At 43.3% G+C, this 11890-nt stretch overlaps 1 protein-coding gene across 1 annotated transcript in view; it reads left to right on the plus strand.

Annotated features, from left to right (window-relative positions):
* SPATA16 (spermatogenesis associated 16) overlaps window positions 1–11682 on the plus strand; it is a gene marked incomplete at its 3' end in the record, with an annotated part of 83491 nt that extends 71809 nt beyond the window's left edge. The window contains 3 exon segments of the mRNA XM_083848104.1: window positions 30–113; window positions 11482–11601; window positions 11605–11682. Coding sequence (XP_083704230.1) covers window positions 30–113; window positions 11482–11601; window positions 11605–11682 — 282 coding nt within the window.
* Between the last annotated feature and the right edge of the window lie 208 nt (window positions 11683–11890).

Genomic DNA, 11890 nt, shown 5'->3' on the forward strand with positions numbered 1-11890 from the left:
CACTGATAATTTTTATCTTGGTGCCGCAGCTGCAGTCGTTAATGGCAGATGCCATGGACACCCTTGAAGGAAGAAGGAGTGATAAAGAACGTGTGTGGAATAAAATTGAGAAGGTAAAAACCTGCAGAAGGGGCAGAAGAGCATGTTGTTCCTTGGGGAGTATATGTCCACCTGAGCCAGAGCTGTTCAAAAGGTAGAAAAGAAAGTAGGTGCCATTTGAAAGCTGTCTGCGGGCCTTGAACTCTCTTAGCACTCAGGCACTAACCACAAATACATATTCATTTCTTGCTTTAGCCCCTATGGCTGATCTTTGTCCATGTTAATAGTCTCTTGTGGTTATCTAATGAAAAAGAAATCTGCATAGCTTATTTTTGGCTGATAATTTTGCTTCTCTTCCATCTTTGTCATATGGGTACTGTGCTAATGGTTGGGGTGAGTTGTTAGGGAATAAAACTCATCCCAACAAATGAGGTCCCTCAGTGGAGCTCAAATGAGGCTTTGGTGATGTGAGATGTAACAGACATGTAAATGCTTCTCTGGAGTCTCTGCTCAGCAACCGGTCAATGTAATTCTTGCAGGATTTGTGAAATGCAGGGAGCCTTGTGTTGGCTCTCTGTGCAGAGGAATTTGACCCGATGTAGTGAATAATAGGTCAGGCTGGGATGTAATGGGAGAATCTTACATTTGCACAGAGCCTTTCAAAACAAAGCAATTCACTCTGGGCATTCAACACTATTGACATTCAGCCCCTTCTGAGAGCAGGATGGCAATGCATCACTGGGAAGGGAGAATTTTGCTAACAGGTCACAGCATCGCTCTGACACTGAATCTCGCAGCTCTGTAGGGCCCCGGGCAGATGCACGCTCACTCTGTACCACATCCGGACAACAGGGCACTGACAAGACTTGACAGAGCACTATGGCACTGACAGGACTTGATGTTGTTCCACTGTGATACTTAGGGTTTACAGTCAAATCTCAGGGAAAATGCTGAGAACCCAAGCTGCAGGCGCTGCATCAGTGTGAGTAGGACAAGCAAATGGGACAGAGGTGTCTGAAACAAGTGACAGGAGGGTACAGGGATGTTCAGAGCCAGGATTTATGAGTCATTAGGATTAAAATTTCAGAAGGCATCACCTCTGAGAGTGAGCTGGACCAGGTATAATGCCTCCTCGAGCTGTCACATAGGTGGCTCATTAAAAAAAAGGTTTTCAAAGTATAGAATATTTGGTGACAGTAACCAGAACTTAAATGCCAAAAATTATAGAACAACTAGGTTACATCTCTTTTGAATGTTCATGACGTAAAGCAAACATTAAATATTCCCATTGCTTTTCCATCGCACCAGGATATTCTCTAAATATCTCACACCTGCCTGCAGATTGTGTGAGAAGCTTTTGCAACACAAATACATGCAATTATATACGTTTATCAATTGCATACATACTTCCTGCCATATATACTAAATATTGATAAAAATATGAATGCAAAGAGTGAATAGTATATTGACAAATAACTTACTCCCTCCGCTTCTTTGGCAGTTATCTTTCTCTTTCTCAGACAACAGATTTCAGTATTAGATACAAAGTTTTCCAATTGTTTTTTCCAAAAGCTGGGATTTTAATTCACAGTTAGGTGTTTGAAATAACCAGCCAGATTTTCACAACTCTGAACAACCACAGAGTTGGTTGTTCCACAGATCATGGCTGGAAGTTAGACTAAGTACACCAATATCAAAATATTTATTAAAGGTTCATTAAAAGTCTGTTGGTGGTGCTGAAAAGATTCCCACATATTTCAACAGACACCAGCTAATATTTCATTGTAAATTTAGTAAAACATCTTTTTTGTGTGTGTGATGTATTTGTACATATAGATGTAAATCTTTTATATTTCTCTGGATACTTTAACTTTCAGTATAATCCTAACTGAAATGAAGCTAACATTTAAAAATGGACTGGCATCCCAAATTATGCCACACAAAGCTGTGCATAATTCTATATTTAGGGATAAAATTTGCTCAATGCCTGAAAATCTGCTCTCTGCATTTTAAAATGTGGTGCTTCAAAATTTGTTTGCATTCTGAAAATAATTTTGTATTTCATTTTTGACAGCTTGAATAACTGTATCTGATTTGGGGCATCTTGTTCCAAGCAGAACTCACTGTTTGTTTCATAATACAAAAATATTTTTATATATTATTTCAGAACAAAGAAATGGAGAGCATCATCAGATAGTTCTTTTCTACTTTACTTTTCTCCAAAATTTAATTCCAGCATAATCAGCATGTTCCTAGATAAATTTTCTTTCTTAATAGAGGAGGCAGGAAAGTACTCAGGGAGTCTGGCTTGTTGTTTTTTTGTTTGTTTGTCTTTTATGTTTCACTTAAATCAGCTCTAATTTAGAAAGTTACACCAGGTTAAAGGACCCTAACAGATTACTAAAGAGGATTAAATCTGGTAACAGAAAACTGATGTGGCATGGATTATTGCCTGTCACTTACTTGTGCTAGAACCATTTTGAAAAGTTCAGCAGTTCTCCATTCGCTCATCACATGTCACTGATTGTAGGAGCCTGCTAAGAACCTTCACATAGATCTAGTTACAGGGTAGTTAATTGTAATTTTGCTGTTGAATTAATTTACATATATTGGAAAGTGAAAAAGAACATAAAGGAGTTTATACAATCAGCTATAAGTGCAAAACTCTGCGAAGCTGACAGCTACGCTACCACCAGTGTAGTTTGGCTCTTGCTATAGAAACAGCTGTTGCACCTAATGAAAGCACTCAAAATTTTTCTCTAATGCAGCAGAATTATAGCTGTGCCTATTTTCCAAACGGTTAAAGGGTCTGTCAGAACTGCCGCTACAAACCACTGTTTTCAGAGTTTTATATTCCAGAGTCAGCCATAAAAAATTCACTCAGGCTGAAATCTGATGTACCAGGGCACAAAGCCTGACAACCAAACACTTTTCCTTTTGTCACAGTGGAGGGTTTATCAAATTAGTTTGAAATTAATCTGGGCAATTTTGAATTTACAGCAGTGACAAAGTAGTAATGTATGTGTAGCTTCAAGTGTTTTGGGCATTGCACTGCTCACCCAATTCACTGACAAATTTATGTTTTTAAGCGAACCAATTTTTCAAATGGGCTAATTATTTTCAGAAGCTTTAAATACAACGAAAAGAAAAATGACCCAGTGATTAGCTGGAGAAAAGGGAACATCACAACTCAGGAGATGCCTTTCTCAGTATTAGCAGGCTATGGACTCTGCAGCCACAAGGAGACCTGACCCAGGGCAGCCTAGATTACTTTGGGAGGTTAAGAAACACCCCGCTGCAGAGGCTTAACCACATCTTAGATATCCTTGAAGAATGGAAAGGAAACGTGGGCTGGGCCAGCCTCTCCAAATCCCTTTCATGCCTGTTCTCTGGGATTTTACTGACGCTTTGACATGCAGCTCCCTGGATAAACCTGAGCTGAGCTGGTATCGCTGCGTACAGGCACACGGGGCAGTTGCCCCTCCACCAGCCGCCAGCAAGTTCATGGGATGGAGCTGGTGGGTGGCAGCTCACTGTGCCCTGCTTGGCCATGTCCCCGCTCCCCAGCTCACAGAGACCCACCAAGTAGTTCAGACCCCTCCATGTGTCCAGGTAGTTGGATATTCTCAAATATACATCATGACACTCGCTGCAGTGAGTCTACAGCAATTTAACTTTGCCCATGGCCCATCTTTGCCCTCCCTGAGGGACTTGTTTCAGTCGCCAGCACAACTTGCCATAGGCTGAGAAGTGTGCATTGCCCTCTGCCTGCCTGGCCGGGGCTGGAGGAAGCGATATTCCTGTGTACCAGCAACTCGGGGAAACCCAGACACCTGGGGGTAAGACCCGTCAAGCAAGTAAGGGAGGGAAGGAGTCCCAGTCTACTTCAGGAACAAATGTATTCCTAAAAATTCCCAGACTGAGCTTGCTGGTGCCCGGATTGATGGGCTTACAGCAAGGCATCATACTAGGCTTAGAATTTTTTTTTTAATTACTGGCTCTGTCCAAATTTATAGGTTGAATCTTGAAGGTACTGAAATATCACACCATCAGCATTTTATGAGAAGGGACTTCTCTGAAGCCATCCTTGTGAATGCAAACTCCTCATAAAGTAGCCAGTGGGAAACACTATGGGGAAAAGCATCATAGCCTATCTTATAAAGGGGCTTAAGTCTTCACCAGTGAACAGAGGCAGAAAAATGTTTTTTCTTACTGGATTTTAAAGTGTGAATTCTCTTTTTAATTCCATAACATTTGAATTTATTAATGTAATGAGGAAGACAGGCCAGCGGTTTGAGCAATGACTTCTGATGCACAAGGCTCAGCAGCAGTGAACAGGAAATTTCCAAGAGAGATGGAGGGGAATTACCCTGATAATTCAGCTTGGTCCCACAAGAGTACTGCAGCCACTGAGTTTTAAGGAAATGGGGCACTACTGTAATAGCCAGGTCTGGCCACTGTAGGCTAGCTGCTTTTCCAACAGAGTTACAGATTTAAGTGAAATCTGCCGTGAGTATGAATGTTGGGAGTAGTGATCAAGCTTGGCCCTGAATAACTCAAGGAATCAGGTCTCTGCATGGCCATTGTAGCATGTTATAGCCACTACGGTCAGGTGGAGGGGTTTGTGGTATCTAAGATACCTAAAGGAGTAGGAAGGGGCCTCCATTCATCTACAGAGCCCTCACTTCTCTGCAGTTTTGTAAGAGAAGAAAAGGAATAACGGGGATTGTTTTCCTGTCTCATAACAATAAATTCATTAATAAAGCCTCACAATATTGTTACAGTGAGAGGCATGTCATTAAATAAATAGATACTTTAGAGCCCATCAACCATAAACTTTTGACATCCAGAGAGAGGAGAGCCCAATAAGGTAGCAAGTGCCATATTGGCTCTGTGAAGATAATGCAGTTCTACTTCTTTCCTCCATTTAGCCCCTAGGCTTTCATAGTGGTTTCATAGGATCCTCTTAACATCATTTGAACAGCCAAAGGATAGACAGGAGTTGGCAAATAAACACTTCCCTACACTTCTACATGTGAGACACTTCATAAAACCTTTACATCTGAGTTTACCTCAAGGGCATCACATACTTTGCAATTTAGATAAGTTATTATGCCCATCATTTGCTGAGCTCAGTGGAATGCCTGTTTCATAAATCTGAAAACAGAGCAAACATGGATGAGTGAATAAAAGAACAGATGTAACTTACATAAGGATAAGTATATAACAAAAACTGCACTAATATATGTGAATATAAAATGAAGTAAAATTAGCCTAATGTATTATGTAATTCTTTAGCCTGGCACACAGATTCTCAGTAGTTGACCTCTGCTTACTGCAGCTCTGCCTTTTGCAGCAGCAGGGGAACACTATCTGATGACCTGTGCTCTTCCACTGACATTATCTCTTAATTGAAAACCAAGCCATGGAAAAGGGCCGTAGACTTGCCAGGCATTTGGTCAGCCAGAGGAGCAAGGAGGGAGATTCGTATTTTGTTGATGGGAAGTGGACATGTTGCTGAATAGCATTGTGCTGGCTGCTGCAGCAGTTATTGGCTGTATGTGACTTTGTAGGGTCCTGTGCAGTAACCCAAGCCCATGCCACAGCCACGGGGAACGGTGCTTGTTCTCAGAGCCGGCAGGTTTCCCACGTTGTTTTGGTGTGCTTCAGCTTGGCTATTCCTGAACCAGCCAGGGAATGGCTAGCCACTACCAGAAGGAAAGTGGCTCCTGGTTTGCTCTCTCCCCAGGGCCGTGATGCAGCCGGGCGTTTTACAAATGAATGGACCCATTGTGAAAAGAGAGGAGGGAAGGAGGGTCTGTTTTTTCCAGCCAAATCAATTTGTCTAATATCATGTATCACTTATACCCATAATTTGGCACTTATACCCATAATTCGTAGGTACAACAACAGCTACAACAAAAGTACTGGTAATGCAAGTGGGAAGGAGTGTTTTGTTACAAGAAAAGCTCTGGTCTATTCCACCAAGCCATAGGGTGAGATAAGTCAATGGGATAATTTTAAATACCAGTAAATATGGCAGTTGAGCAGTAAATGTCTCAGACATCAGAATAATGTATCTGGTTGTCGCTGCCTGGCAGTTAAATCACAGGCGATTCTGGACATTAACAGTGCCTGCATACGGATTTAGACAAATATTTCCCCAGCCCTTGCTAATCATGCTGTCACTTATACATGAGCAGTCAGCTTACCTGCTGCCCTCCGCTAGAAAAGGTCTCCAGCCCTATAAACACCTGCTGCCAGGTATTGTTACTGCTGTGAAAGATAGCACGCGTCAACAGGACGGCTCGCAGTAAACACTGAGCTGGACAGTGTGATTCAGGAGAGCTTGTGAAGTACTGAAGGACCATCTCCATTGTAAGGTGCTTAATAAATGTAATTCATTACCAGCATCAACAGTTTTTTTATTCAGTTGCCCATCAGCAAATACTCTTTCTTCCGTCTGCTTTTAGCTTTGGAGCCTTGCTAATGTGTTAAGACCCTGTTAATTTTTCAGTGTTTCACTAAACGCCATCCTTCAGGGTAGAAATGTGGACAGCGCTGTCTGCCAGACCTCGTTCTTTAAAGAAAGGCAGTGCATGCACACAAGGCATGTGAAACTGCAGAAATGGAGCGTGAGGGACAGCACATTTATCTTTGGCACCAGCATCTAAAGCTATGAACATTTCCAAAAGCGGGTCCAAGGCGAGAATTGTGCGGTCAGTGGGTTCCATCACCAGACAAACGTAGGGAAATGACACTGGCCTGCCCGTGGCCATTCAGGAGATGATGTGCTATGTGCAAACCCAACTCCCTTCCAAAACCAACCACAGCAGCTCAAAAATGCTTCACTTAACACACAAGCCGTAAAATCACGACTGTGTCACATTCTCAGCTTTTCCTCCTCACCCCGTACAGCCGTCCCTGCTCACCCTCCAGGCCCTTTCCATACCATTCCTTTGGTTCCTTCGTTCAGCCCAACGAGTGCTTCGGCAAGTAGCTCTGGGGTACAAAGGAAAACACGGAGAGGTACTTCGTGTTTAAAGGCAGCTCATTCGCCTTCTATTACTAAGAGCTCCCGAGTAATAGGAATAGGTTCTGTTATGCCCCCAAATCCTTTTTGCTGTTGCCTGTTATTTATGGCTCCCGCATACATTTTCAAAAGCACCTCTTTCCTCTTTCACACTGACTCCCCCAGTCTGTGTCAGGATTTAAGTAGTTTGGATGTTTAGGCAGTATAGAGCCTGTATACACTTGGATCCATGTAACACATACTTTTACAGTTTTACAGTTTACAGCGTCTGCTTGCTGCATTTCTATCTACATTTTTTTAAGCAGTTGTTTTCCTACATGAGTTTGTCCTCAGGACTTTGTCCTGGCTCTTTCATTTGTGCTGTTCTAAACTCTTCAGCAGCAATTCTCTTCTGGTGAAAACTCTTCTATTGCTGCTATCTTTGTATTTATATTCAGATTCATACCAGTATTTTAAAAAACACAAGCTAGTTTGTGATGAGAATATCTCCCCCAGTTTTGGACAAGCCATGCAGCTTCCTTTGGACCATCAGCAAGCCATCGACCATGGGCATCTGTTCCTTGGAACAGCCCCCTCGCAGCAAAGGTTGACAAGTTTCGTGACATCTGTGGCCCATCAGGACTTGGACAAAAACACCCTGCATGATGGATAGTATCTGTGTTGCCTCTCTTCGTAGCTGGTACATATCACGTAATTAGGAACCATATGTGGGATGTCTTATCCCAGTGAGTGCATAGGAAGAGCAAATAATATACTAGCCTTGTGCATTTTTCAGGGCAAAACCAGATGCATCTGGACAAAGCCAGAAGTGACTGATTGGACACTAGCAGAAAAGCAGTAGGTGCTTCAGAAAAAGAGGGGAAACCCCATGAAGCCCTGCTCTGCAGAGGAGGTTGGTCTTAACGACCTCCAGAGGTCCTTTACGCTGAAATCTTCTGATGGTTGCAGTTCAGCTGCAGCAGCAGGTGCTGCTTGTACATCCTCCGTGCCGCGAGGGAATCAGGACAGCATCCGAGAGCAGGACTGCCAGCTCGCTCCCCTTTATCCGTCACTGGACAACACCTACAGAAGGACAAGATCAGAAATGCTTCTATATGCTGCAAACAAGGCCTGTCTTGTTCCTTACCTTTGTGTGGACCTATGTAAAGTCACTTTCAAAAACTGCCGTAGGTCTGGGTCGATCCTAAGCCAAAGGGAAACCACACATTGCCTTGCCTGATGAGACCCTCGTCAGTTCATCCCGCAGGCTGGCCCCATTGCAATGCTTCTCACCTCTTTTAATTTGCTCTCTGTACTATCCACCTCCTTTTTCCCTGCTCCTTCCAGCTGATCACAGGGGCCAGACCAGAGAGAGAAAAGCCCAGTGAAAGAAATAGGGACAGGAGCAGCCAGAAATGAGGGAGAAACAGGAGCGACTTGTGATGCATTGGGCAGCCTTTAGCTGGGCCTGGTCTGTAGATATTTAACCAAAGTAGAAATGCTGCCGCCGCGCTGCTGGAAGAACCTGGGGGAGCAAATACTTGGGATATCTTGAAAATAAGATGTCTTAGCAGCGGAGGATTAAAATACATTGAAGCCCAAACTGTCTCCGTTAGTACTCAGGTCACCAAGCAACTCGATAACTTACACTGAGAAGAAGCCCATGAAGTTATAATTCACGTACAGCATAATCCATGTACAGAAGGGCAAAGGACTGACCTGGCATTGATCCCTGGGCCGGGTGAATCCTCGTGTAGATCGCTGGCAACACCGGCAGTGAACGCTCCACTGTGAATCAAGTCCTGTAGGGCTCTTCCTGTGGTGGGATTTAGTGGTGCTTTAGAATATACAATGGCACTTCAACCTGTAGAGTGGCTGCAGAGTTTGGCTATACAGCCCTGGGATCGAGGCTCAGCAGCAGTCTGGGGTCAGCTATTGCTCTGCTTGGGAGTAAATCGCGAGACTTTTCCAAAACCCGCTTCCCTACGCTAGTCACGTTGGGGCTGGCTGTGACATATGTCCTTCTGCACACTCCCATCCACACAGATTCCTTTTTAAGCACTTATTGGGGAAAAAAAAAAAAAAAAGAGAGAGAGAAAAAAATGAAGCTATTGATTTTAAAAATTTGCATTTCCCAACGAGAGCCCTGAAGGTGGCTCACCACAGTCAAACAGCAGAAGAGCGGGCACGGGGAGGTTTTAAATCAAGGCAAAAAGGCAGAACATAATGCTTCCAATTTACTTTCTTAAAATGAAATGTGCAAGCTAAAAAGCCATGAATAAGCACTACTGAACACTGCAGCCACCAAAAAGACATTTTTAAGCCCCCCCCCCCCCCTTTATCTTGTCAAGAGACTGTATTTTCATTGTGTTTGTGTGGTAATTTAAATCATGCCAGGGCTCAGCGCATACAGTGTAATTGTAAGTCAGCGAGGGTTTGAATGTCATCACTGCTGTGCAAATAACATCATCAGCTCATCAGCTGTGTCAGTAGCATTGCAATTATGTAAGCAACTATTATTTCCACCCCTGATATGCCATATTAGAACTTATTTTGGGGGCTGGAGTTGACAGGTATTCTATAAATATGAAAAGCACACAGCAGCAGCCAAGCCCTGGTGGGAACACCATCCCACCCTGTGCTCTCTGGTGGCATCACCAGCAGCTTGGCCACCGCTGGAGAGCTGCTGGGGCTTTTGCTCGCTTCCTGGACCTCCCTCGCCCCTTCCCGACTTGCCTGGGATCCATTTCCCTGCCTCTTCACACCCTTTGTGCTCGGCCAAACACGAGCTCTACTCCCAAAAATCTAACAGATTCCTTATAATCACAGAAGTCACAGAGACATTTTAATTTGGTCTGTTGCAGAACAGCCTTGGGGGCTTGCTTGTTGTTTTTATTATGGCTGAGCCCCTGGACTGGAGCTTGGCACCAAGCGATTAGTCTTTCTCAGACTTCCTGCCTGCTTTTGGCAGATCAATGATTTCCTAAGCTTTTATTTCAGCTTCTTAAAAATGAGGCTAGCATAATGATTCCTTTCCCTAATCCCCTGCATGTTCACATTGTGAGCACGTCACACCAGAGCCAGCCCCAACCTCCGCGGGCGCCTGTTGCAGCGGCCCTCCTGGCAGCAGAGGAGCAAAGCCCACCGGGGTGACCAGCATGGGATAAAACTGCTCCCCTGCAAGCTCGTGGGGAGCAGGAGGACAAACTCCTGTGCCCTCAGCACCCCAGAGGGGCAGAAGTAATGGCCCACGAGCTCTGGTGCTTGCCTGGTGGCCTCTCCATCACACGCACGCCCCTCGCCAACGCGCACGGCTCCAAGCTCGGGGCTGGGAGCACTTTCCTAATGGCTCAATATACAAATAAATAACGGCAAAATATACAAATAAATGCAATAGTGAGCCACGCTCAGATTAATTCACAGCCAGCTGCTCAGCGCTGTGACTAAAGAAGCAATGCTCCACTGAATGAGTGTCAGGATGATAGATTAGGACTTTTTTTTTTTTTTCCTAAAGATTGAAGCTTAAGATGCAATTGGAAGATTGATTCTTTAGATCTGCACGTTATATAGGGTCTGGGTCCTGAGTATGACTTAGTGCGAAGGGAGATGGTTCCCATCCTCACCATACAGGAACGTTGCACATCACAAAAATTGACACAGATTATGAATAAAGGTAGGGCATGGGGAGAGATAGCCATGAGATTATGAATGCCTGGTGCTCACAGAATACCTGTACACGGTACTATTAATATCTATTTTTGGTTATGAACCTTTATTTTCAGTTTTGAAATCAGCCCTGCAATGAAATTTATCTATCTGAATGTACTCTTTATTAGAATAATTATGTTTTTATTTGGGGGGGACACAGGTCATCTATTCTTTTACTACATTCCCCAGTGAATTATATTTCATGGGAAAACATATTTATTCGGAACTTCATTTTGATTTAATAGAAAAATGGTTCATGCCATAGCAATGCAGAATACTCATTTTTCTCCGTGTGCTGATTTTTGGCATATAAATGCCAGAAGCTTCTGTTCTCTTTCCTTATCAAGAAAGACTTGCCCGAGATTAATTTCCTCATCATCCCTTCCTTTTAAAGTGGCTGTTTTTCAATGCCATTTAAAGACAGAGTTGTGATAAATTTCTGTTTTCAATGCACAGATTTCAATGAAAGAAGTCTATTCCACAGCAGTAAAGTAATTGAATCCAAATTCACAGAACTGAATCTGTGCGTGCATAAGGCCAAACAGAAAGGGACAAAAAAATTATTAAATCATGTACCATTACTCCAGCCAATTGTACGAGAGGTGCCTTCACATGGTTTTTTTTCTAATGAGAATTAGTTCTGAAATAAACTAATTGCCAAAGTTTCTAATGCTTTTATGCAGGGAAAGGGACATGATTCTGACACTCCTTTGTAATTGCAGATTGGAATAATTGAAGACTTCTTATACCAAGTAGAAGACAGTTACTTGAAGAACAAAAGGCTGAGAGCAGCTAGGAGGGAGAAAACGAAAATGAAGAGGCTTCAAAATACGCAGCAACATTAGAGCCTAGGAAATACAAAGCTGTCCCTCACCAGCCCTAAAGACATGGCCACACAGCCAACGAGAAAATTAACACTGTAGATATTTGATAGATAGGTCAGCAAAAGCCACCTTTCCACTTAATGAGCCTTCCCCTCGCTATGGGGTATCTTTAGCAAGACACTCCTGCACTTCATTAGCCTTAACTGGCTGGAATAAACGTCCACGCAAGGCTTATTTTAAATTGTCTTGTTTATTTAAACAGTAACACCCAGTGGTGCATTTTTCTCTCTACATCCATGAGGAAAAA

The sequence above is a fragment of the Anser anser genome (assembly GCF_964211835.1).
Source record: "Anser anser genome assembly, chromosome: 9".
NCBI lineage: Eukaryota > Metazoa > Chordata > Aves > Anseriformes > Anatidae > Anser > Anser anser.